General features: G+C 48.2%; 1 protein-coding gene across 1 annotated transcript; it reads left to right on the forward strand.

Annotated features, from left to right (window-relative positions):
• Positions 1-9898: 9898 nt before the first annotated feature.
• Positions 9899-26442, forward strand: LOC121835175 (monocarboxylate transporter 13-like). The gene is made up of 5 exons (XM_042289153.1): positions 9899-10025; positions 14520-14670; positions 19085-19286; positions 21874-22351; positions 26246-26442. The coding sequence occupies exons 1-5, from the start codon at positions 9899-9901 to the stop codon at positions 26440-26442; spliced, it is 1155 nt and encodes a 384-aa protein (XP_042145087.1).
• The last annotated feature ends 281 nt before the right edge of the window (positions 26443-26723 follow it).

Consider the following 26723-nt stretch of genomic DNA (forward strand, 5'->3'; position numbering starts at 1 on the left):
TTTTCCTTTGAATCGTCGCCTGTTTTTACATACGTGCTGCGGAACACACGTTTGGGATTGAAATGTAGCTAAGTTAAACATCGTTCACTGATGAAGAAAAATGCGCTAACTAAAGTAATTACACTTTTACAATGTTAAGTAACGTACACACTATTCGGTACGACCCAAATAACCAAAGTGTTCCGTGTTATTATCCGGCGAAGAGACAAAATGCTCACGCGTTTTCCCATAGGAATGCACAGGAGTACTGCAGAAGTGGACTGGTTGCTGTCTGCTTCAATTTGCGTCACGGAAGTCGCATAGACACTAGCACCAGTTGAACCTCTAGCGTACATTATAATAACTCTACCCTTACAAAAAATTTATATCTGGCCAGATCTGAAGATTTCAGATATGGCCATATCAAAAATTGGCCACATATAACCTGATATGGTATATCTGCCAGATATAGCCTCATAACGCCAGATATAGCCTGATACCCGCGGGCAGATATGGAGATTCCAGATCTGGCCAGGCATTTCAAAAGTACAAAAGCCTGAAATCAGCACTTTATATCTTTTTATTGTCTACAATTCTCCCAAGTGCCACGGCCCGCACTCGAGGAGTTATGGGAACGGTGGTCCTTCAGCTCCTTATTGATCGCTACTTTTGACCAATTCCATGATTACACAGTTTCGAGTGTAATTTAGGTCGCGAACAATAAGTCATTCAGAGTTTTCTAACAAAGAATTTTTTTTACTTGTTTTAACTTTTTAATATATTAAAAACCGGTCGCCAGATAAGTCTGTATGTACGCCAGATAAGTCTGTATATACGCCATATCAGGCTGTATATATGCCAGATAAGACTGTATATACGCCAGATAAGTCTGCATATACGCCATATCAGGCTGTATATACGCCAGATAAGTCTGTATATACGCCAGATAAGACTGTATATAGGCCGTATATAATCATATAATGTTTGATATGGCCAGATATGGCCCAGATATAAGATTTCCATACGGGATCCATACGGGTATGGTCTCAAGATATCACATTCTTGTATTTCACGACAATAATTGTAGGTTATACTAATTTTCCTGCGTTCTAAAAATTCTTCTTTAAATCACTCGGCGTTCACAGCTGTCATGTTTGTTCATAAAAAATGCATAGTGTGAAAACCCGCGTTTCTACGACGTAAAAGCTACGCGCGAAGCCTGCTGCCGTGACGTCACCGGAGGCGTCTTCTGGCCTTCTTCTCTAGCTGGTGTTGGTGGAACGGGACTGGCCCACACCCGACACGCGGCCCGGCTCTGTTTACCAACACGGCCGGAAGGCCGCGCATGCGCAGAAGCTATGTGGGCAGAAGCGGCCAGGCTCTCCGTGTTTTCGCCATTGCGTTGTGTGGCGTGCGCTCGCTGTTGACGTTGTAGAGACGCTCCTAGCTTTAGTTGGGCGTCGCATTTTCTGCCAACGTATGTTGTATCTTATGCCAGACTCCTTGAGCTCACTATTCGAGCTGAGCGGCAGTGGTATCGAGATAAAGTTCAGTGAAAAAGGGGGTGAAAGTGGCAGAGAGGAAAATGTGGGATGGAAGAATGCAATAAAAATCAGCTCTAACAGTGTACAGATCACGAAAGCAGGACATAAGAAAGAAAAATGTGTTCGACAATTCACTGGGAAGTTCTTTGTTGTTCGAGGCGAGAACGGGAGTTTTGAGGACGAGGACGTATAGGGCTAAATTTCAGGAGACAGACACATTATGTGCCGCCTACCATAATGATAGCGAGAAACTAGAGCACTTGGTTTTGAAGTGTACGGGGCTTCGCCCTGCAGCCCTCCCTAAAGGGGTAACGGATTTGGCCGGGGCCCTGAGTTTTACTGGCGACGATGGAAGGGCGGAAGAGAAAAGAATTACAGTGACAAAGAGACGATTAGAAGATTGGTGGAAATTATTTAGAAAAAATTGAATGATGGACAACTAACTAGCACAACTGTGGACAGGCGGGACAGAGGAAAATCGGGACTCCCTCCCGCGTGGTCTGGCCCAAAGTCTCAACCCTGTCCCCCAGTGAGTCCGGTGCTGGGGTAACGCCGAAAAGGTTTGACCAGAGGAAAATTGGCGACTCCCTCGCCGGGGGGAAGAGGCGGGGGGGGGGGGGGGGGGTGATGTTTTAAGTTTTTTTGCCCGATCCCCCGCAGGTCGTCCTGGTGATATCCCACACTGCCTGGTGATAGTTAGAGAAGAAAATTTGTCTTAAGGCCCGTTCACACTCTTGCAACCGAGTACGACCGAGAGAGACGAGACCTGTTGAAACCTCTTAAAATTTCTTAGGACGAGAGAACACACTGGCACGCTAGTACCGTCTATGCGGTGACCCTGGAAGCGCATTTCACAAAAGCGAAGGTTTTGCGGGATTATCAAGGTAAAATGTGCGTAATACCCATAAGGCTCATTTATAACGTTGACAAAAGTTTTTTCGAGCCAAGAAAGAAAGGATAATGCTGGAGACAAATAGAATATATGCCGGACCGCCAAGTTTACACAGCTACCCAATAGATGGCGCCAGTGTGTCCTCTTGTTGTAAGATATATTAAGAGGTTCCAAGGCACCCGATTTTGAGAGGTCGCAAGTGTGTGAACGGACCTTTAGAAGGGCGGTAGAAACTATGTTTTTGTCTTTTTAGACTTAGGCAAGGTGGAACAAGCAACCACTCGTTACAAAATGTATTGCCTTCAGCGTCTATCCATCCATCCGACGGCGTTACCTTCGACGATACGTGCCTCGTAAACAAGGTCTGCTGGAGTTCCCACGTGAAGTTGCTGCCACCGACGTCGATGGCTCACGTCGTCGTTTATTTAGTTTTTTTCGCCAAGCCAGTCTACGGCCGGTACGGTGCAGGCGTACAACTCTCTCGGGGCCTACGATTACTTCGAGTCGGTTTCCGCACTGCCGGCGGGATCAGCAGACTGTGGGTCTGCGGAAGTGTATTTATTGATTGATTAAATACACACAGCGTCCTTCAGTCAAGGTATGATATTGTTCTTACGCTCATGACCACAAGGCACGACAAAAGGTAACGCTTTGTCCGTTCTGCCACCGATTTCCTTCCGCTTTGGAGCACGTGCTATTATGTTGCAGCCCTGGTCGCCGGCATAGCGACCACAAAGAAAAGATGCGTACGCCGCGAGCTTCGAACCCGAAAATTTCATCTTTATCGCGATGTGGATGCTCGATATACAAAATGACAGTGTTGCCGACACAACATATTCCCTCCCTAAAAACAACAACCCAAGAAACTAAATACAAAGAAGAAAAAAAAAGGAACAGTGTAACTGATAGTAAAAAAAAAACAAAAAACATAGCACCCCCTTACAGCCATCCAGGATCGCGGTCATCATTCTCTGAAACGCCGCCGGAACTGACGCCCAACCCAAAGCATACTCTTCGAAAACGGAAAAGTCCGTCATGAGTGACGAATATCGTCAGCACCCGGCTGTCTGCTGTCATTTCAACTTGGTAATAGGCCGAGGCCAAATCTAGCTTCGAGAAGTGAGTCGACCCTGCAAGTTGGTGAACAAGCTCCTCTGTATGTGGGAGTGGAAATCCATCCACTAAAATGGCCTTGTTCGGCTCGCGCAAATTTACGCACAGCCTGATAGTGCCGTCCTTTTTCTTTACGACTACAATTGGAGATATCCATTCAGAGGCCGAGTGGGCTAGCGCACACCAGCTCGGAGCACGTGGAGCGAAAGCTCGCGCTGCAGAACCCAGGGATCCTGGGTTCAATCCCCACCCCTGCCCGTTTCGATCTGGATGAGCATCGTACCGGCGTGCGGTCGTGTATCACTACTGCGTGGTGCACGTTAAAGACCCCAGGCTAGCGGTTGTACTGCACTGGCTAAATTGCTCATCTACAGCTGGGAGACTCGTCGCCCCTGTGAGGCAGACCAAGTTCTAGGCTGTATAAACATACACACAACCCAAATTAGCGCTTGTCCTGTGTGCTTCTTCGTCTTTTTCTCCCGTCTCTTTTGCGCTATTTTTAATATGAAAGAGCCTCTAGCGTTTATTGTAATGACTCTATGGTCAGGGACAAAAAGTATACCTTTTTACTTGAAACGAGCGCGTTTTGCTAAGACAGCAGATAATTGAAATCAGCGCTCTAAAAAAGGCTGGATTTTTTTTCTGCGATTTTTGAGATGAAAGCGAATATAGAAAATTATGATGTCTCCGAGAAAGAGGAAGAAGATAAAAGGGACAAAGAAAAATGACTGAACTCACGATTCAGCCGGTCGCGATAGATTCCGAGGAAAGCGTTTCCATGGCAAGCGGCCAAGCCCGAAGCGCAGGACGGCTTCCAGAGCCGAGCTTTGGAGGCAGTTCAGGGCCACGTCCCGAGGACAGTCCAGTGATAAAGCAGGCGGAAGACGCCAAACCCCACGTAAGATATGTCTGTATTTACAGGTTTCATTCACCGCTAAGATAAACTGCGCTTTGCCGAACGCTCATTCTCTATACCAAAGTGTAGCGCTAGCGGTCGGTAGCTTTGCCAGTCACCATTTTACTATTGACTTTTTTTTTAATCGGTTAGTTCTGGAATTGCATCCGGTTTGAACCGCTAGCGCTACTTTTGGACAGAAACTGAACGTTCGACCATGCTGTTGCGACTAACCCGGTGCTAGCCTTGTGTACGTGGGCAAGAAAGCAGCTAGCCACGACGAGAGCCAAAACCCAAGTGGGTTTTATTAATAGCTCCCGCGCCAAAGGCGATATCCCGCTTATTGCGTCCGCCTTGCGCAGGTCAAAGGCGTGCTGCGTCATAACGTGCCGCGTCATGCTGCATCTCCCTTTCTGAGAGTGAAAGACCATTAAACGAAAATGGCTACAATTTAAAACGCACTGGTGCTTTCACTCTTCGGCCACATCGTGTGAAATGTCCTTGAGGGACTGCATCGCCACCGGTACCTTGAACCTCCTGTAGTGGTGTCGTCGGCTGCTGCCGTGAAGCGTTTCGAACCGCCGGGCTTGATGGGCCTGCCGTTGAAGCCTCGCTGATCGGAACTGGGGTGCTCGTCGCTCCCGATGCGTCTTGCACATGAATGTTCTCCTGGTGTGGGTCAGGAATCAGATGTGGGTCAGGAATCAGGTGTGGGTCAGGAATCTCCGTGCTCGAGTCGATCTTGATGTGGACCGGATAGCCGTTGACGTCCATACGTTCATTCAGACGGACTTTGCTTTACTAAAATCAACAGCTGGAATGGGACAGGAACATGAAAGGCACATGACAGGACAAGGGCTTCTCAGAACTGGCTCTTTATAGAGAAAAACGAGAAAAAACGTGAAATCTGGTGATTGGAAATTACGGAAAAAGAAAAAAAGAAATAGAAAAAATGTACTGTTGTGGAGAGGTTGTAGTGATAAAAATAACTGAATTAAATTTTAAAATTTACATTTAAACAAAAACCCTGTGGAAAAAAAGAGAAATGTAAAGGTGAGCAAATTTAAGACAAATGAAGGACGACCTTTGTGGCGTACAATCTTTGTGGAACAAGCACAAAAACTAAACTTCACAGGTGAATTACCAGTCAACAGCAAGCTGCAATTTCTGGATCTCCAGCTATCCTTTTAAGACAATCACACTTGTTGAACCTACTCACGCTCCAAAAAACGCCCCCTTCCATATGACTCTGCCCATTCTAAGCTAACTAAAATTAGAATACTGCATAGCTGCTTAAAAGCAGCCTTGTCCAAGTCATGTGAACACGCAGCAAGGACCAGTTTTGATGAACAAGAGCAAATGCTACAAGAATCTGGGTATGCTAGCTAGTCAGTTTTTAAAGCATTTGAACGCACGTAAACACGAAATGTAACTAAACAAAGATCGACAGGAGGCGTCGGCCTACGATTGTAACGAACAGATATAGTCTTTCCCATAACTTAAAAAGAGTAGCCCCCAAGTATAAAGTACAGGCTGCATTAACAGCGCCGGATAAACTAAAGAAAGTGTACCCTCAGGTTACTCATGGAAAGAACGTGAAGACAAATGCAAGACTTAAAAAAAAATCCGAGCACACCTAAGCACTTTTTATGAGTTATGAATGCGAAAGCATTAATGGCGTTCTTCCGCTCTCTTAGTTCGTCTGCGGTGTGCTGGCGTGGACGGCTACGTTTTGCTACTGCTGAGATTGCGGCCGCCGACAATATAGATGCCTCAGGGGCCAGCATGTTCCTCGGCGCCGGGAGGAACAGAAACGGCCTCCGTTCTCCTTCCCGATCGGTCCGGTGGGTCTTCTTTCTCCCCTTGAGGTCAGAGTAGGACTTAGGCAAGGTTTGATGGCTGATGCACGGGTACAACAGGTGTTGAGCCGTGCGCCAGGCCTAGCGCTTTGTGAACTGCGTGCCCAGGCGTTATAGATAGACTGACCTTACGTTTGCTGAATGTGCAACAAACGGGGGCAGAACTCTGCTCCTCGGTTGTTTCATGAATTTATGTTTCTTTTAATGCTTTGAAAACGTGGTCAACGGACGGGCCCGGTCTGGTCTGCTTACTCGAAGTAGGATTTCGTACACTAACTGTTCTGAACACCGTGAAGTCGTCAGCGTGATGTCATCGAGGGTACATCCCAGGCGCAGACACGAAAACATTAAGCCATATAAATGCTACGCATTACAACCATTCTATTTCTATGGTCGAACATCCGGATAAAGATCTTTGTCACGAAATTAACTAATGACGTTGTGGGTTCCCGTGGCGTTTATTAAAAAAAACTGGTAAAAGAGAAGGGATCTAGAATTTGTTTTATTATCTTCCTTTTTTTTTTCAAAATAAAAGTGACTCACCATGTCACGTGATGGCTTCAAGCGACTGAGCCCGTAGGAAAAGTTTTCTATCATTTTTTTCTAACTTCTCTTCTTATATTTTTATCACCAGTTTAAATTACACCTTTATGTTAAATCGTATCGCCATTTGTTAAGAAACTACTTTATGCAATCCCTTCAAAGTTTCAATGGCGCCGCTGGGTTCACGTTGTATGCAGGAGATGCAAAACTGTTTACATACGTAGCTGTGCAGATACCTGAATTATTGCGCGAAGAAATTCTGCCTCCAAGATAATGTGACGAGGTGATATCATTTGCGTTTTCTTTCCGAGAAGTTAAAATCGATCTTCGAAGAGAGGCGACCAAGAGATGCGACAGGAGCGGCAGAGAGGGAATCCTGATGAAGGCTGTTTCCCGGGAAGAGTTACCTAACGATATAGATGACCGTTTCGGAAGAAACGGCAAGCAGGGTCGGCTTGTTCGCAACGGCGTCTCATCTCCGTAGGAAAGCACTGCCGAGGCTGCTAACTACTCATGAGACACCATCTGCCACCTCTGCAGGCATTGGCGTCGGAACAAGGGAGGGGGATCTCCCTGCACCGTCCATCTCCCGGATAGTTCGGACGCCTCCCCCGGTGATAACCGGTCCAAGTGGATACAAGTTATGCACCAACTTGTCTCTCTAACTCATCTATGTACTGCGGGAGCAGCTCGCGTATGAGTAGGATCTCCCGCCCAAGTATAATTCCTATGTCCTGCTGTCGTCCTTAATGCGGAAAAGGTTCGCTTTCGTGGGCACAACCATAATACGCGGGCGAATTTCTTCAAGTCGTGGAGGGTCTCAAGGTTGGGAAGAATTACAATAAAAAGTGTTTGGTGACACTGGAATTCACAGCACATACAGCTCCAATATTGATATATATACTACGCCTTCTCTTGCTGCAGAAGCAGATGTAACACGATAGCAGTTCCTCTGCGCCTCTTCAAACGTCCATCGAGCTCGGCACTCTTGACCTACCTCAGAGCGGCGCCGTTTTGGCACCAATTCTTTCTAAATTGAACCGGCGTAGAATTATGCATCAAGTCGATTTCCCTGCTAAATCTAGCGTCAAAAATTGGGTTGGTGTATGATCTTTAACTTTACGCTCGTAAGCTGACGTCCGCCGCGTCGGTAACGTTATTCCGAAGGAATGATTTATTTCTTTCGAGTACACTTCTTTTTTTTTTTTAATTCTCAGTTTTGTTGAAACACTCTGTTGCTTGGGAGGCATTGGTAAACGCGAACAAATTTCGGAGGCGAGGGGCGAGGACACTAAATCTCTCTTCCTGCACCTCTAATCAAGTCATCATCAAACCGCCCCTCCGAAAAGCAATGCATGTATAACGAACCGGACTGTGCATGTCTCGCACGCCGTTATATTGCCGCCTGCAAGTCGGCGTAGCTACGTCGGCAGCATGCTTGGCTCATACAGTTGGCAGGGGATCCATCTCTGCAATCGCCTGTTGTTTTTATCTTTCTGTAATTTAATAGAATGGTCTAGAATGCTTGAGAATCACGTTTGTTCATACTCACAATGTAGTTCCAGAACAATCAAGGTCGAATGTTTTAGGTCGTAAGAGAAGCTGTGCCGCGTCGTGCAGGAAGTGTTTTGCCAGCGCTCAATCCAGCTGTCACGCCGCTTTCGACGCCCGCGACGTTTGTACCCCTGGTTTTGTTTTCAACCAGATTTAGTAAGTGTTTTTCAAGTGTTTACCTTTTCTACGTACTTTATCGAAACATAGTTCTTCCAAAACATGACTTCTGCACTGTGATTTGGAGCAGCCTTAGTGCTACAGCTTCCAATAATGTGGAACGCGTACAGAAAAGATTTGCCAGAACTTATCATTTTAGATCCCCATCACACGATCTATATGATTACAACGAAGTGCTTAGACAATTGCAAATCACTAACCTTGCATCAAGATGATGCTCGCGCGACCTTTTATTCTTGTTTAAATGCATACATTCTAATCACGATATTAGCTCTCTGGTCACATCTATTAACTATCATATTGCCGCGCGCGCTGCCTACTTGGCGAGCGCGCGCGGCAATATACCCGGTAGAAATGTTCGTGCTAGTCGCACTTTCCATGTCAATTACAGCGATTTCACGCCACCCTCGGGCCGACTGCAAAACTACTTCAATCATTTGGAATCAGATGGCATTGACATTTTCAACCCTGACCAACCTCATTTTAGGAAGTGCTTGCCTCATGTATTGAAATAATGTTCATGCTTTGCAACTATTCAATTCCTGTGTTTTTCCTTTAGAGGTGTGTGAGGCGACCATACTTTTCTTGTTTGCGTTTATATGCTATCTGAAATGTTACTAACAAGTGCATCAATGTATAAACTTTGGCTGTTTTTGGGCACTCAAAATAAACAAAGAAACAAACACACAAAGTTCTCCCTATTAAATACTTAGTTTTCTACTGCATTAGCCGTCTTACTGTCATTAGTGACATTATGATGACAAGCCTCTGAATACGTGGACACAGTTAATAACGTGAAGATCGGACTCTGAAGTCTGCGATGGGATGCAGGCGAGGGCTGCGGTACGCAAACCACGCCGACGACGCGCCCCGGAAGGTTCAAGAGCCCATCTGGTTGACAGCCGGTACGCCTGGTTCGTGGCCCTCACGTGCTGCTGGGTGCAAGTGTGGTCGACCATGGTGATGCGCAGCTCGGGCGTACTCCTGGTCAGCCTCGTGGCAAACTTCAGGATCAGCCGTCGGTTGGCCTCCTGGCCCTTCGAGATTGCCCTCACGGCCAACTGCTTCCAAGGTACGCATCTCTCCATTCTTGGCTCTCGCCATTTTGTAGGAAGCCTTCGTACGTTCGCATCTCTCGTGCGATCGGACCCAGGAGCTTAGGCAGAGGCAGAGTCAAAGCTCAAATATGTTTTGTCAATAACTTAGAACTGGAGTGATCACTTGAGCGAAACGTCGGCTGGTTGGTTGTGGATACTGATGATGCTCACGGTGACCAGCGGGTATCTTCTGAGAAAAGCGTTGTGGGCATATTCACGTCTACGCAGGACTCGCGTGTGGAATCATGTTACGGTACTTGGACGGTCGTACAATGACCATGATTGCCACGCTGTGTGCCACCCTGAGCGGCATTGCCTGCTTCGTCTGGGACAACCTTGCCGTTTACTACGTCTTCATTGGGCTCGTATTTGGTAAGATGCCGTCGTTGCTTCTTGAGCACCGTAGGGCTCAGCGAGTGAGCGAAAATTGGCCGTTCTTGCAGGGAAGGTTTTTTGGTGAACCCTCTGCTGTTAATCTGATGGCGAATTCCACTGGGCGTTTTGGAGCGCGCCGGAATCAGTTGACCAGATCCGGACTGGAGCACACGATCCGAGCGGGTTCGAGCCGCCTATGGATCCCCAGTGGAACATGACTACTGCTCTGGGATCGGCGGATGCCTTCCCGTCATTCAACTGCCCGGGAATCCCCTTTCCGCGGCCTCCGCGGTCGTTTCGAAGACGTTTTCGCAATCGCGGCGCTAACACGTGTTGGACGCACGAGCGGCAGGAATGGCTCAGGCGCTTCTAGCAAAGATTGCCGGAATGCTCGTAGCGCGGCCGAATACCTTCTCTTCTCCCTCCTGAAAAACGAACCGCCTGTCGAGCCAAGGGGTAAGCATTACGAATTCTTCCGATGTCGAGACAATCTAGGAGCCCAGCCCGCGACGTGCTTCTTCTTCTGAGGCGAGATGGGCGAGATCAGGCGAGATACCCCGCGAGAAAGGAAGTAACGTGTGTGCGCCGAAGGCTGGCCCGGCTGGCTTCCGGTTGAATCTGCCGAAATCGTCGGAGCAACTTTTCTCGGATCCAGATCGAGATCTGGAGCAGGAGCTAATCCAAAACGACCAGTGAAACACGTCGGTCTCGATCCCGATCGCCCAGTGAAATAGGCTCGCTCCAGAAAAGTCGATCCCGAAGCGCTCCAAAACGCCCAGTGGAATTCGCCATGAGACTTTTGGGAAGGTCCCTCTCAGGTTCTTCCCACAAGGCCTCGCGACTACCTCCGTCTCACTTCAAGTCCGACTAATGGGGAATTCCCTTCGTGGATTTGGCGCGACCCAAAAGCGTTTCGTGGTCGCGCCTCGAGCGCGTGCACGCCCAAGAGCTCAATATTGCAAGCGTCGAGAATTCTATAGGACAAATATTTTGCGGAAAATCGACGAATTGATCCCGGCGGCTTTTGCTTTGCGCGTGGAATCTGCACAGTGGCTGCTACGTCGCGCGCGAAGTGAGCGTGCCGTGCGGCGACGTTCGCCAGTTATTCTTTGCATAATTCGCTACATGGAGTTCAGCCTTTATGTGTTACGACGCCTCTCCACCTTTTATTCTGGAGTGCGTGAGCGAGGGCCTTGCAGCTAGAGCTCTTATTTTTGATTCCTACTTTTAAACGCGACAGCAGTTAAAAGCACTTACGACGGGGAAAAGTTAAGCTAGTTCGTGGTACATATTTGGGCGAAACTAGCTGAACATAAAATATATCAACCATTCATACAAATGAGAGAAGAAATTAAATGCGCATTCAACCGCTGGACTACCAAACCAACTGTTTAATTAAAGTCTTATTTTTTCTTGGACTAGCTAGTCAAAGAAGAAGGCTCTCATGAAATGCAGAATACAGAAACAAGTGAAGAAGAAAATATAACAAAAAAGCTAGTCGAAGAGGAAGAGGACTCTCATTAAACAGTTGGTAGTCAAGCGGTTGAATGCGCATTTAATTTCTCCTCTCATTTGTATGGATGGTTGATATTTGTATGTTCAACTAATTTCGCCAAAAAAAAAAAAAAGTTAAAAGGTCCGCAAGCTCGCCGTTCGCAAAGCAGTGCTAGTCGGTTCAGCGTTTTCCGCATACAGACGTTTGTTGTTTGAATTATACGCAAGTTTTATTTCTATCCATGCTCTTTTTCGACAATGCAACGTACCCATGGCGACGAGTCGAAATGGCGGACTGTCGTCGTGGCAGGAATAGTCGGCGACGCCACCCTGATACGGTGCCTGCGAACGCGTCTCCGACCGTCCTATTTTGCCCGTGCATCTAATTGGTCACGAAGGGGAAACAAATGACATCACAAAAGCCGGAGTGTCTCGCTGTCGGAGGTCACAATCCTGGCGGTTGGGCAAAGAACTTCAGGAAGAATGCAGCAGAGAACGCGAGTGTCTCGGTGTCATTGCAACTTCCCAACTTCTGACTGCTGAAGCTTTTGTGGACTGACAAGCTAGACAGCGAACTGCAGCGGAAAAGGCGTCTGCCAGATTCAGCATCGGTGGTGTGACACCCCCAGGATCGCGGCCGGCGATAGCAAGACACTTCATCACCATAATCTTTTAAGTCCTCTGCCCATGAACCACGAGCGTCTTCAATGTGGCACAGCGTATAATTTATACAGGGTGTTTTTGTTTTGTTTTTTACAGCGGAGCTGTTAAGGGCTAGGTTCCCCAAGATCGTGTCCGTGTATGTCGACACAAACCTACGTAGACAGCTACCGCCATCTATAAGCGACGGCGGCAAGTACACAACCAGTATGGTTTCCGCCGTCGCTCGTAGATGGTGGCAACCTTTCCAGCTACAATAAAAGAATGGATAGTTGGGCGCGTTGGTGGGCATTCATCGGAGGAAACAGCGCGAAAAACTGACGACGACGAAGAAGAAGCACACAGTGTATCGAGTACAGCTCCGCTGGTCTCCCTTCTTCACGAGAGTGGAAAGGCTGTTTTTTACGCTTTACAGATTTGTTTAAAAAAAGCCGTGAAAGTTACACTTAAGCGGTTTGTGCGGGTGAGTTATGCGGACAGGGGGACATTATGTGGGTGGCTAATCTTTTCGATTAGTCGGCTAATTAATTACAATTCGTTAATTAACTTTTAATAACTGAAACTAGACATATGGTTCCAATAAGGAACTTAGAGAGCGTCATTGAAAATTACTAGATCAACTCTTTTTAGAACGCCTTGAAGCTCGTGGGAAACTCGGGGGCGCTCCAAAGTTACGACTCGTGAAGTAGGCGCAAAGCTGGCAGTGGCGGAACGCGATGATAATCTAATCATCCGCGTTTTGCCATTGCCAGCTTCGCACCTGCTTCACGAGTGGCACGTTTGGAGCGCCCCCGAGTTTCCCACGAGCTTCAAGGCGTTCTAAAAAGAGTTGATCTAGTGGTTCCCGATGACGCTCAGTAAGTTTCTAATGGAAACCATGTGTCTATTTTCACTAATTAAAAAGATAATTAACGAATTTCAATTAATTATCCGACTTATCGCAAACATTTTTCACCCACATAATGCCCCCCTGGCCCTATAGCTCACCCGCATAAGCCGCATAAGTGTAACTTTCACAGCTTTTTTTAAACAAATCTGTAAAGCTTAAAAAAAAACAAAAAAACACGCTGTATATTCTATTTGCTCTTAGCCCGAGACTGAGGCAGGAAAAGAGGAAAGTTTCAAAGTAGTAGAAAAATGAACAGTCGAGGACATGTCTATATATATATATATATATCGAAGTCCATAAGCAAAAAGGCTCTTCACGGATATTATAGGCCTTTCATTCAACTGCCTTAAAAAATTTAGCATAATTGGCAAAAATGGCGAATTTCGCATTCCATAAATTACTTATACGCGTCTGAGTTGTCGATGCTGGTGATTACATACTTTGTTTTTTGAGGGTTAAAAGTTAGAGAACTTCTATTCAGGCAAGCAGAATTGATATTCACAATGCACAAAAGCTCGGAGTCTTTAGTGCACGGTGAACACAGCCTTTTCACAGATAGAACTTGGAAGACATCATTTATTACGTAGACGCTCGTAATTATGAAAATGACTTGGGTCAGAACACCTTTCATAAAATCTACGCACAAGGACTCTATTCGGGCTGCATCAGATTCGCGAATTCCGTACAATCGAGCCCAACCCTTCGATCTAATAGGTTTTCAGAATAACTGAAGTATCGTTCAACATTTGCAAAGTGTTGGTTCAGTCACCATCTCACAAACAACTGAGAATTTAAAAAAAAGGCGCACTCGAAATATATAATTTATTCCTTCGGAATAACGTTACCGACCGCGGCGGACTTGAGGTTACGAGCGTAAAGTGATACATTATACACTAACGCAATTTCTGCGCTAGATTTAGCGGGGCAATCGACTTGATGCATACCTCTAAGCCACTTCAGCTGAGAAAGAATTGGCGCCAATACGAGTGATCAGTCGCAGCATTCTAACGGCAGGCAATATGAGTGAGAGCTAAACGATAAGTGAATGTGGATAAATAAGTGTTTCTCGCTTTTTTACAAAACGACCCAAATTTAGTTTTATCTTAATTAATTAACGAAAAAAATTGCCCAACAGGAATTTATTATACGCGACGCATCGTCCTGTAGACGCTTATTGTCATCGATTAAACAAATACCAAGAAAAAAGTGTCATCAGCGAATAGCAACAGATTTGAATTTACTGCACACGTGGCAATGTCGTCACATTGCCAGTCCTAGATTTGAGCCTTGTTGAACTGCTGATGATGGGCAAGAAAGGGTGTGAAAATTTATTTAAAACATGCACAACACACAGACGTTTTGAGTCGGAAATTAAGGGAGACCCCTTTCGAGGACGGACACACATACACAGCAGTCGGAGACGCGTTCTTGATGAGCGGCGCATGCAGGGGCCGCCACCGGCACGACCATCTGCACCAACGTGGTGGTGCTGAACAGCTACTTCGCGCGTCGGAAGGCGTCGGCGAGCGGCCTCAACTTCGCGGGGGCCTCGCTGGGCAGCATGATCTTTCCACCTCTCATTGCCAAGCTCACTGACTGGTACGATCCCTCAAACCTTCACGCCCCCCCCCCCCCCCCCCCCTCCTCGACGGTTAAAGCCCGCACAAGTAACATCACGTGTCTTTACTATCGACTGCTGAGGAATATATGGATGTCTTTTCGAAATGGGTCTAAGAACGCCAGCGTCACATCCATGGAGGTATGAAGCTTCTGGAGGCGACATGACGCTGTGGTGGCAGGACATGCCCCCAACGATGACTAAAAACCAAGAAACGCTATGCGGAGAGCAAGTTTGTCTGCTTTTTTTTTGCAGGGGTTGTGTCAGAACGACGTCAAGCTCTGATTGGCTCCGTTGGAAGAACCGTAGGGAGACCTCAAAGCAAGCTGCCTTGAGGACTACCCACTGTCCTTCAATCAGAGCCAATCAGAGCTCGGCGTTCCCACGTCACCACAACCCCTCCAAAAGAAGCAGACGAACTTGTGCTCCGCGCTAGACGAAACGAAGAGCTGACTTGGCACCAACACCTGCTTTGGTCACCCTCGGGAGGGTGACCAGAGGGTGACCAAAGCAGTTGTTGGCACCAGATCAGCTCTATTTTTCGTTCAGGAGCGTATCTTGGTTCCTGTCATCGTTGGGGCGTGTCCAGCTCCAAAGCATCATGTCACCTCCAGAAGCGTCCTACCTCCAGGGTCACACTGCTGCGGTGGTGCTGCTGTCGGCGCATGCGTAGACGACGCACTTCAGGCAAATCTGCGCACGCTCAGCGCCGATCAGGGACGTGACGTCTTAGTCGCAGACGCGTGCTGCTGAATGTTCTACATGTCACTCCTGCCGCGATACAAAACCAAGATAACGAAAGCATGGATACATGGAAAGATGCATTTCAGCGAAAACCATTTCGCGAATTATCGTGAAGGGGTGATATATTACGCAATATTTGAGCGCTTTCAGTGCGTGCATGCTTGGGTCCGGTTAATGAGCTCCTTGTGTACCGAGAGCGATTATGGAAGCAAAAAAAAGGAAGGGCAAATGCATGCGAGCAATTGCTTACGTTCGTCATTTATTTTGACGTGGATCTCTCATAAAGGAGCAAGAGGAGTCTGAATGGCGCCGCCTCGCCGCCAGCGTGGCCAAGATTCACTTGCAATTTTCACAAGCGCCGTGCGATAACCTTACTTGTCTAGCGCTTCAAAACGCTGGTCTTGGCGCATAAGGGATACTCGATTTTAAAGGGCTTGCGCCGCAGTATATACCTTCATACGTACACCCGCCGGCAATATGAAGATGAACACCTTACTTGGTTTCTTGCCTGTTTTACGGCTTTCGAAAGCTATATTAACTCTCAACGTCTCAAATGGTACGTGACCAAAGGTCTAAACTTTGCCTTCTAGCCCTCTTCTGGAACAGAGCTTGTTCCAATATCAAAATATTCTGGCGGGCTAGTTGGTTATACATACTAAATTACAAATAGCGCTAGGATGAGGACAGACCAAGAAGCTGCGAGTTAGCACCTGTCCTGTCTAGTTCTTCGTATGTCCTCGTCCTAGCGGTATTTGTAACTTGTTCCAAAACTTGCAGGAGCATCAAAAACAAGAAGAGGGCTGTTCACCTTCGTATCGCTCACGGGTGCACCTTAATGGGAGTCACTCGTTGCCACGTCTTGCATTGTTTGGTTAGAAATTTCGCCACGCTGCGTAAGAATCTTGGATGGGCAAAAAGTGTTTTGTTCTCCCGAGCGTAAGGGTAAAAGAGCTGTCGCTAGACGTTTTCGGTATTTGCGGCTCGTGAAGATGCATAATTACACTTGGCGGCGTGCAATATAAAGGAAAGATGGCAAACTTCAGGCGACGGACCGCGTCTGTGAGAAACATTTCGAAGCTGATCTTGTGTCGAAAACTTGGACGGCCGAATACAATGGAAACGTTCTGGTCATCACTGCACGACGCGCGTCCTTGGCAAAGACCGCCGCATCAAACAACAGACCGATCTCACCAGCCAGTTTGACTACGCCACCGTTGCTGCAATGCACCGAGGGAACTTTAGTCTTTCTGCACGTGGGGCAACCGCGCTGGATCTCTGCGCGTGTAGAGCACTAGACGGCACGAATCGTACTGCCGCCTGCCTCCTGAACTAAAGTTATGGCGGCGCCACGCATGCGTGGAACGCTTAGTGAAATCGATCTATTAAGTTTCGGGGTTGTCCCTCTCAACTGCCGAAGATTCCGAAAGAGCGGCCCGCTGAACGGCAGCTCTCAGCAAGAGCAAAAAAGTGCCGATTGGAGCATGCCGGGAACACTATGATGTTGAACGAAGCTCTTGCGCACTGTCAACGTCAGCATTTGATGACGGTTGCGTGAATGCGAGAGGGGAAGAATGCGGTGATCAAGAAGAAACCGATCCTGGCCCGTTCTACAACGGTTTCTTCGTTTGCAAGCTCGTTTCATAGCCCGCCACTTTCATGCCTGCAGTCAAAGTCATTTGTATATCATCTACTCGGAAACAGGTGAGGTGAGAATTAAGTGTTGTAGTGTAGAAAGGCAGGATGTTTTTGTGTCTTCAACAAGACGCCAAGTGCCCACCGAACACGCGCACTTCTTAAATACAATACCTTTGTTTGAATGGAAGCGGTTGCACGCTCATTTTATGAGATAGGGGGCATCTGAAACAGTCCAAAAGAAAACTGCACTTGTTACCAACAGGGTATGCAAAATAGATTATGCATCCTGCAGTGCTTTCCAACTCTGCATATCGTTTAGAGGGCCAAGAGAAAACTAGTACATGAAGGTAGGAAGCCGAGAGCCTGCTTTTTGGTGCGAAACTTTGAAAAAATAGCGCACTATTTCTTACCTCCTTTCCTCCGAAAGCTCCCTGCCTTTTCACTATGATGAATCATCGGTGCCCAAGCACGTCAGTCGAACCCAGTTCATGCTTTGGACAAGAGCATTGCGTCACTTGAACTTATGCGCGTGTCAACAATCAATCCGTGGACGAATATTTGTACTGGCATTTGTAGCCAATTAGTGTCGTGATGGCATTTATCTCCAAGCTTCCACCGTGCTTAGAAAGCACTGTGGAAGCTTGGAGTCATCGGTTCCGGTAAAATACTAAGTCACGACCACGTGATTTCTCATTTCGCTTTTGAGTCGAGTGGGAAAGCTAAGGAGGAAGATGCTGGAAAATCTGAACCAGCTGGGCTAGAAACCATCGCAAAAGAAAACACGTATACTCTCGTAGAAATGGAGCGTGCTGGGGAAGTTACGGTGTTAGAGGAGGATAACATAGAGAACGAGGACCGGACGACATGTTTCTGGTGTCGTCCGGTCCTCGTCGTCCATGTTATTTTCCTCTAACACCGTGAAGCATGTATGCCAGTAGGAATGACCATTCCCAATGGCAGAAAGTTGGCTTGTTTGCTAGAGCCCAGTTTTTCAAGACAAGGACGCGATAAAGCTCCTCCTCTCGTGATTACTTCAGTTACCAGTAGGGGCTACTCGTAATTCAAGAAATTTCAAAACCCTACACGCACCCTCCGAAGAGGCAGAGCCCATTAAAACATGGTCGCGAAACACTCAACTCCCGAAAAACTTTTAACTTGTCTCGATCATCCTGGCAAACCCGGAGATTACAAGAGTGCAAGCCCCACAATAACAAGTCATAACATACGCCTAATGCGTGCACGACACATGCTGTCTGTTAATTAAAATAATCAAAGCAATTAAGTTTCTTTGTTTTTGTTCTGTTTTGTTTTGTTTTTTGAAGGGTACGGAGCGCTTGGAAATTTCTCGAGCTGATGCGCGCCACCAAGCCTACGATGAAACTTGGAGCTCTCTGAGGACCAACGTTATTAGATTAGCTCAGTTACTAACCTGCTTGTGACACTGCTTGCACGAGCAGTACCCCCCCCCCCCCCCCCCCCCCTCACTCACCACGACTCGCCTCCCGCCGTTCGGGGCGCCGGACGGCTGCTTTGGTAACTGCAATGTATTCTATGCGACACGTACGTTTTGGACCGCAACGTCTAGATGGCGCTCCACCGTACTCTATGGAGCACAGAGTTTTGAAACGAAAATCTAGATGGCTCCTCAAACGACGGGAGGCAGACTGAAGGGAGTGAGGGAAGATACCCCCTTTTGCGGAAGTTCCGCAACTGAGGTAATCTAGAAACGTTGCTGAGTACGTCGATTTTTCAGGCTTGGTTCGGCCTCACTATCTCAATCGCTCGGAACTCATCCGGGCACGGCCAAATTCCGCCTGGCGAAGGGCGGCCACATGGTGTCTTCCGCGGAAGAAAGCTGCGCTCAGAACACGTCCCACAGCCTATGGTATCGCAGCTCATTGTTTGAATGTATACGTTCCGGACATTGGTCGCTGCAGCAGCGCATCCCAATTGAGTGTGGCAGAGCGTTCGGTGGCGCAGTTGTCGAAGCGCGAATCCGAGCAGCTCCGCCTGCAGGTACGGCCTGCAAGGCACCATGCTCATCATCGGGGCCATGGTCCTCAACGCCATGGTGGGAGCCTTCGTGCTGCGCTCTCCGCGAGAGTCCCGAGACGCCGACGACCAACTCCCGGCCAGTCTGGGCTCGGTCGACTACATGCTCTCCGATCCGATGGCGCCGGTTCCGCCGCCAGGGCCGATCGCCTGGACCGGGAACCACGTGGGTCGCTTTTTGACTGGCCCTCGGACCTTCCTCTCGGTCTCTATTGGAGCGATATGCCCTCGCCTTGCGTTTCTAAGAGAGAGCTGTCATTTGCTCGCCGCTTCGAGGAGCGGCTTTGATTTGATGACACGTGGGGATCAAGTCGAATGCGGCTCGTAGATTGGACACACTGCGTAAGCACCCGATTTGGGAGAGTGACAGTTAGTGCCTCGATGAGCATTCGCAATAGCCCTGGGACCGATGCAATGGCGGGAATAGCCGAACCCTATAAGAGCGGACCCTGCACTTAATTTGCTAACCCCCACCGCGCGGGTGTACAATGAACGTTGGTGCCATAATCGTCGTCATCGCATCACGTGACCGCTTGTTTTGACTGGCAACAGACCCTTTTGCAAAGTTCACTGAGCAAGATTGGCAGTCTTGACATTGGCAGTGCTATAATGCGGAACGCAAGTTCGTCTGCTTCTTGCGCAGGTCTTTCACTGACGTCAGAACGTCGAGCTCTGATTGGCTGTGATAGGGAACGCCGGGCTCTGATTGTGGGTATAGACCTCAATGCTAGCTGCCTTCAAGTCTACCCACTATCCTTCCAATCGGAGCCAATCAGAGCTTGACATTCTGACAGACGAACTTGCGCTACACATGGCGTTTTGTTATCAACTTTTTTTTTTTTTTTTTTTTAGAGAGCGTTTGCAGCGGGCATCGGGTACTACAAAAAGCCTAATTTTAGATCGGATTGTTAACAGCGTGGCGTAGCTCAGTGGCAGACTTGTATGGCACGCATCCCCAAACAATCGAAATAACTTGCAATCGATTACTTTCTGGAGTAACATTTCAATCATTTTAATATACGTTTCTTGGAAGTAATCGCGAGAGTAATGTGATTACTTCTGTAAGTACAAGAACTACTCGTAGCCGTTACTATCTTTCGTTTCCCAATGGCATCTTTGGTTTGTGCAGCTTTACCTACCGAGGAATCCTCAAACCAAGTCCCAGACAGGGACTTGGTTTACCGAAATTTTCGGATTAAGAAGATAATTAGTTTTGTAATGTGGTGATTCTAATCCAATAAGGGACACTACGAGAGACACGTTTTCAAACTGGTAGAAACATGTGTCGTTTTAAATATCTGAAATGATCGGAAAAGTGACGGTTGCTTTTTCAAGACCAATACCGAGAGCAAGTCGTCTGCTTCTTGCGCAAGAGATGCGGTGACGTCAGAAAGACGCTGAGCTCTGATTGGCTCTGATTGAAGGATAGTGGGTAGACCTCAATGCATCAATGCAAGCTGCCTTGAGGTTATACCCACTATCTTTCATTCTGAACCAATCAGAGCTCGGCGTTCTGATGTTACCACAATCACAGCAAAAGTAGCAGACGAACTTGTGGTTCTCATTACTTTTCTTCTCCAGCAATCAAGCAATCTAATTCAATACTTTTTTTTTACCGAGAGTAATTGTAGTTGTAATCGATTACATTTTTCGAGTAACGTGTACAAGACTGCTCAGTGATAACACCTCCACTTAGTACGGAGAGGACCCAAGTTCGATTCCAGCAGGTGGCAGGAGACCTTTTTCGAGGTTTTGGCAACATCGACGACATACGCCCCTACATCGCCTAACATCAATATCAACAGAGACATCTACTACAACATCAACTGCTACAACATCAACAGCTACAACTACTATAACATCAACAACTATTACAACAACATCATCAACGACGGACGTCATTTCCAGTAATCGGAAGAGCCGATAAGAGCTATCGCTGTAAAATTAACGCGTGTTTCGTAGGTTATGCAGGTCAAGGACTAATTCTACGGAAAGCGCAATAATTGCTGCACCGCCCCTTTGAAGGTTCCCTTACGTTGGGGTTGCCTAGTATATACCTATCGAAAAAAAAAACTCGGATTACAAATACAAAAAAAAAAAAAATTATGTACTGGTGAAGATTTGAGCAGCCAATGATGGGAGCAAGCCAATGCCAACAGACCCTTTTGAAAAGCGCGCAGCATCTTGTAATTGCTACGTCAATTATTCCTGTTGGCCATTGTTTGGGCACGTTCTTTGAGCATGTAGGGGACGCGAAAGCTGTGTCAGTGCTCGAAGTTAGCTAAGCTCAGCTTGTATCGAAAACGACGTCAGCGCTTGGTAAAGGCTCGGGTCCAATCGTGCGCTTCGTGGTCAAGAAACGGCGACAGCCAACATTGCTCGAGGGACTTTTGAAAAGGGTTTTATGTATGTAGCGTGGCGCTCCTTTCTTCAAAGCGATATATGCTGGGCTCACATCGGAATAGTCCCGAGCGGACAAAGGGTAAAAGAGAAACGGTCGGATCGTATTGAGAAAGGAAGAGAACATCACACTAGAGAGGGCGTCGGTTGGGGCCGCCATCTTCGTTCGAACGAGAGGGAGCGCGCGCGCGATCGTGTTGCGACACTTCCGTTTCGGGGAAGCAAAAAACAACGAGGTGGCCGCAAAAAAAAGCGTCCGGGTTTAGACAGTGTAAGGTCGGTCCGCCTTTAAGGCGCGACGAGGGAGAAACGTTCCAAGATCCATCTCCTCAGCCGGTCCCTCTGGCTCGCAGGGCAAAGAACGCGCGGCGTCGTTCCTGTGGCAGCCGCTCTTCTACCCTCTCATCTTGACCGGTGTGGTGTACGGCATCGTCTTTAGCACCTACATCGTGACCATAGTGGACCACGTCCGCGACGTGTCCCGCGTGTCCAGCGGACTGGCCGCCCTGTCCGTGACGGCCATGTCGGTGGGCGACCTGGCCAGCCGCTTGGTGTCCGGCTACATCACGGACCGCAAGTTTATCACCCGCGAGCAGCTCCTGGTCATCAACTTCGGCAGCCTGGGCCTCTGCTACGTGCTCCTGACCTTCCTCACCGGCTTGTCGTATATCGCCCTGCTGGCTCTCGTGTTCGGACTCAACGCCGGCGGGCCGATCATCTCGATTCCGGTCCTTTTGGCGGAGCACTGCGGTAACCATCACCTGCCCATCACGTTCGGCATCCACCGCCTTTTCATGGGCGTGAGCACGCTCGGCCGACCTTTCCTGATCGGTGGGTATAGCCTCGACACAGTCGCTGTTTCCAGACTAGGGTGACCACCCGTCCCGCGACTCGCGGGACTGTCTCGCATTGAGGGCCCGTGTCCCGCGTCCCCCCAGAGAAATTCCCAAATCTTCAATATGTCCCGCATTTCACACTGTCGTAAAATTCACTCTGCAACTCATGGTACTGCCCATCAACGGGACACGGGGAAGCGCCGAGGTCACTGGTAATCGTGCGAATCGCAATTATACGCCATTTTCTATCCAAGCATTGCGGGAAGCGACCGTGGTTCTTGCAGGAGAAAGCGACGCGCATGCAGAATTGTGCCTCTCCCTTTCGTAAACAAATATCGTAAGAAAAATTTCTCGCCAAAAGTTTAAATACAAAAAGTTATAATTATTTTCACATTGCTATGTCAATGCGAAAGGGTTGCTGTGGATTTTGTTTTTAGTAAAACAGCCACACTCGCAACGATCGAAGAAGAACAGAATCCTAAAAAAATTGTATAGGACCATGTTGGTAAAAGTAAGCGTTCACAGGAAACAATGACCCGAAAAAGATTTACTGTTTATTATTTCCATTTGATGCATTGAGTTATAATACAGTCAATTTTTAGGTCCTAAACTTCGACACATTTATAACATGTTTGGCATTCAAAATATCACTGGTAGTGAAAATTATTTTATCTTAATTGCTGCAATACAATTGGCAGGTGTATAAGCAGTACAGGATAATAAATGAGTTAACAGAGCCTCGGTTCGTTGTGTACGTGTTAATAAATTTCTTCTACCCCCCCCTCCCCCCCCCCTCCTCCCCCCCCCCCCCCCCCCCCCCCCCCCCCCCGCCACGCGTGTCCACCATTTCGCTAACAGGAAGGTGGTCACCCTATTCCAGACTAGGTTATGACCGGCTCGTAGTGTAATTGGACCGACGTCGTGTGTCGTTGTCTGGACACCAGGTGCCATCGGGTGTCAAGTTGGTATCACCATGGTATCATCGGTGAAGCATTAATCGTCGCTAATGACTCACCAATGAAGCGTTCATGATAATGGCGTCGCGCCATACAGAACGTCGACTTGCGCTTAAACACTTGTAGTCGCTAGTTACACATAAAAGGACGAACGACATAAAAGGACGTTCTGTTCGTGTCCTCTCTTTTTATGCGTAATTATTTCCTCTTTTTTTTTTTTACACCTTACTAACGCGCTCACCTCAAATAGTGCGTCTAAAGAAACTATGAAGACGAGTTTGGACTTTTTTTACAGTTATATAGGCACCTTATTATTTCGTACAAAAACAAACCAGCGAAACCGAAACTATGATGCCTGGAGCGCGTTTCCGGCTGGTGTGTTTAGCATCCTATGCTGCCCATACGTCATAACTGCTCCCGAAGGGGCAACAAATGACATCACAGAAGTCGGAGTGTCATGCTGTTTCATGTCGCGATCCTGGCGGTTGGTCGTAGAAATGCTGGCGAAAAGCAGGAGCAAACGGGAGTTTCGCTGTCGTCGCCGCGTCCCAACTTCTGGCTGCCGAAGCTTCCGTGGACTGCCACAGTGCAGAGTAACCTGCAGCAGAACACGCGTCTGCCACATCCACCACAGCTGCTGGGACGCCACCAGGATCGCGACCGGAGACAGCATGACGCTTCTATGACGTCATCAGGGGGAAATCGCGGGACCACTTCTTTGGACCCCGTAGACCCACCAGTCGGGGAGACGCGTTCTGGGCAGCATACTGAAACTTATGCTCGGCTTTTTCGCAGTACAACCTCTTTTGAAACGGTGGGGACGTCATCAGTGAACCGTCGGTTTCGGAAGAATTTAGTGGTCGTGAGCGTATAGATGGCGCAGTGCACTGTAGCGGCGCTTTGTGGTTTGGGAGCGTTGTACCGCGTGACTGAGTAACCTGGACATTCGTGGCTCGTATGCCGCTTGCCAAGCTACGTCTTGAATTGCTAATATTGCTAAATTACCCAAGCATCAAGGAGAATGCAGGGAATGGTGTTCACGCGCCGCATGTGCTGGCCTCAGCAGTATAGTAACTAATCTAAAGCAAAAGCTTAAAACTAATGGCATCTTGCATGTGAAAGGCTTAACGCGGACGTCACGAACTTTATTAACCCAGCACATGACACAAGTATGGTCCTGCTCGAGGGCGCTCGGCGTAAAAGCGATGGAGTCTTGGACCCGCGCAGCGGCGCTTACTGATGTCCCCGTTCCCGCACATTCGTGCACACTTCAGTACACTACAGGCGCAGAAAGGTCCCGTGGGATGAAAGGCTGGATGAATGTGTAGGGAATATCGCGGCGGCGCTATGGTCTGACTGAAGCCTTTTCGATAATAGACCCGGAGCGGAAACTGCGACGCGTATGGCTGGAACGGTTACTGCAGCTCCCTTCACGCGTGGAACCAAAAATCGCGCGACAAAACTGACAAAACATAATGATGCGTCAGTTTTGTTCTGAACTGAACTCTTTTCAAGTCAGTCCCCGCCTAATATTCACGAGTGAAATGCGCTGGGTTACTTGAGTCCACACGTCAGCGGACTGAAAAAGTATCATCATTTCTATTGGAGTGAACCTTTCTGGTAAAAATATAAAGTTTTCGTTGTTATTAAATGAAAAACAACTAATCGTTTAACAACTTGTGTTGGAAAACGAAGACAAGCGGACTCCGTTCACTCCGATCATGCAATCGCTTGACGAGCCTCAGTTGATATCATGCTCTTGACTGCAATGCCGGTTTTTCCACAGTCTCGGGCGTCGCTGTCATCGGTCCCGGTGTGATTTTTGACGGATCTATTAAATTAATTTGTGCAGTGTGCAAGCGCAACATCCGACTCAAACTTCGTCAACACTCCCTGCAATATACGTGACTTCTATTTCAATCGTTAAACTGAACTTCCAAATGGACTTGGCGATCCCTTTAAAGGCCAACGAGTAGCCAGAGAGGAGGAAACGTTTTCTCAGTTCCTCTTTTCTATTCAAGAGAGAGACAGAGCCTCCTCATCAAAAACCGCGCTCCTGTGGGAGGAGAGAATGGTGCGAGAGGGAATTGAGTGAAGGAAACTGGGAACCGGTTTTTCTTCTCGGCAGAAGACGATTCTCTAGGTAGACAGTAAATACGGCTCGTGTTTGTGTAGTTGGGGTGCACAGCAAACGGACGGTTTACCGCAAGCTCTCTATGTAACCCATCGTCGCGGCCCAAAGGCCAGATCAGACCGGGAACCCAGGGAGAAAGGTCCGTATGAAACTGCCGGTTTGACCGCAACGGATCCAAAATTATGTCAGGAACAAACACCGCGGGTCCGAAGCTACACGGTGGGTCCAAGCGGGACCAAGAAACCGGGACATCGCCGCCAGCTGCGACTGGTCAGCGGTGCGGAGCCGACCAATCGCAGCAGGCGGCATCGTCCCAGTTCCTTGGTCCCGAGCCAATAGTGTAAAAGCGCCCAGTGCGTATACACTATTGGCTCTCTCCTTTCCCCCCCAACCTCTATTACAACGCTACCCCTCCTCTCCTCCGGCCGTGTATAGATAGGCCTCATCACCCAAAGTGGGCGGTTTTATTTTGACGTTTTTGTACGGACAGTCCGCTTTTATGATCACAACCGCCTTCACGAAGTCTTGAATTGGTCTTGAAGTCTTGAATCACAACCGCCTTCACGAAGTTGGACGTGCGCGTGTCGCCTCATTATTCCGCCTTTCTATGGCTCGCGCATGGCGGCAGAGGTGTGCGTGTTTCCGCGTTCTTGTGTCCCACTCGTTGGTGACTGATAACTTTGTGTGATAACTCTGCTAATGTGCCCCAGACCCCAGCCCAACGAATGGGACACTTGTTGTGCTCGGGCACATTAGCAGAAAGATGGCGTCAGCCAGAGGCTTAAGACCCTCCATGCAGGCTACTTCAAGGACACGCACGGCTCGTACAACGGTCTGTACTACCTGGTCGGCGTGTGCAGCGTCGCCACCGCGCTCCTCTGGATGGCCGTCATAGGCGCCGACGGTTGCAAGACGAGGCTGGCGCGCCTCGTCGCCACCTGGCGGCTCACCGACAAGGTTGCGTCGCGTCATGATGGCAAACCGCGTGTCTCGTGACGACATCACCCTCTGTTGGAAGCACGCGGTTTTTTGTGCAGCGCCGATCGCGTGCGCTCCGTCAATATTCCGCGGCGCGTGCGCAGTTGGTCGACCTAATGAATAGTGCGTTAATACATGTTTCTTTGCTTATTTGTGCCGGTAGCCCTGCAGAAGGGTTGACACAGGGTGAAGTTTTAGCGCTCAATACGGTAGAAAGCAAAACATATTGGTCCAATGTTATGGCCAGCTGCAGAAGAGCTTAGACACCGTTTCACTGCTCACAATTCACAGTATTGTTT

This window comes from Ixodes scapularis, unplaced genomic scaffold (genome assembly GCF_016920785.2).
Source record: "Ixodes scapularis isolate PalLabHiFi unplaced genomic scaffold, ASM1692078v2 PGA_scaffold11__112_contigs__length_91849675, whole genome shotgun sequence".
Taxonomy (NCBI): Eukaryota; Metazoa; Arthropoda; class Arachnida; order Ixodida; family Ixodidae; genus Ixodes; species Ixodes scapularis.

Bases quoted from the DNA above. Each gene is read 5' to 3' on its own strand.
- LOC121835175 (XM_042289153.1), top strand. From the start codon at position 9,899: ATGTTACGGTACTTGGACGGTCGTACAATGACCATGATTGCCACGCTG. The intron at 10,026-14,519 runs GTAAGATGCCGT...CGGCGCATGCAG, and splicing joins CTTCATTGGGCTCGTATTTG to GGGCCGCCACCGGCACGACC. The intron at 22,352-26,245 runs GTGGGTATAGCC...CCCTCCATGCAG, and splicing joins CGGCCGACCTTTCCTGATCG to GCTACTTCAAGGACACGCAC.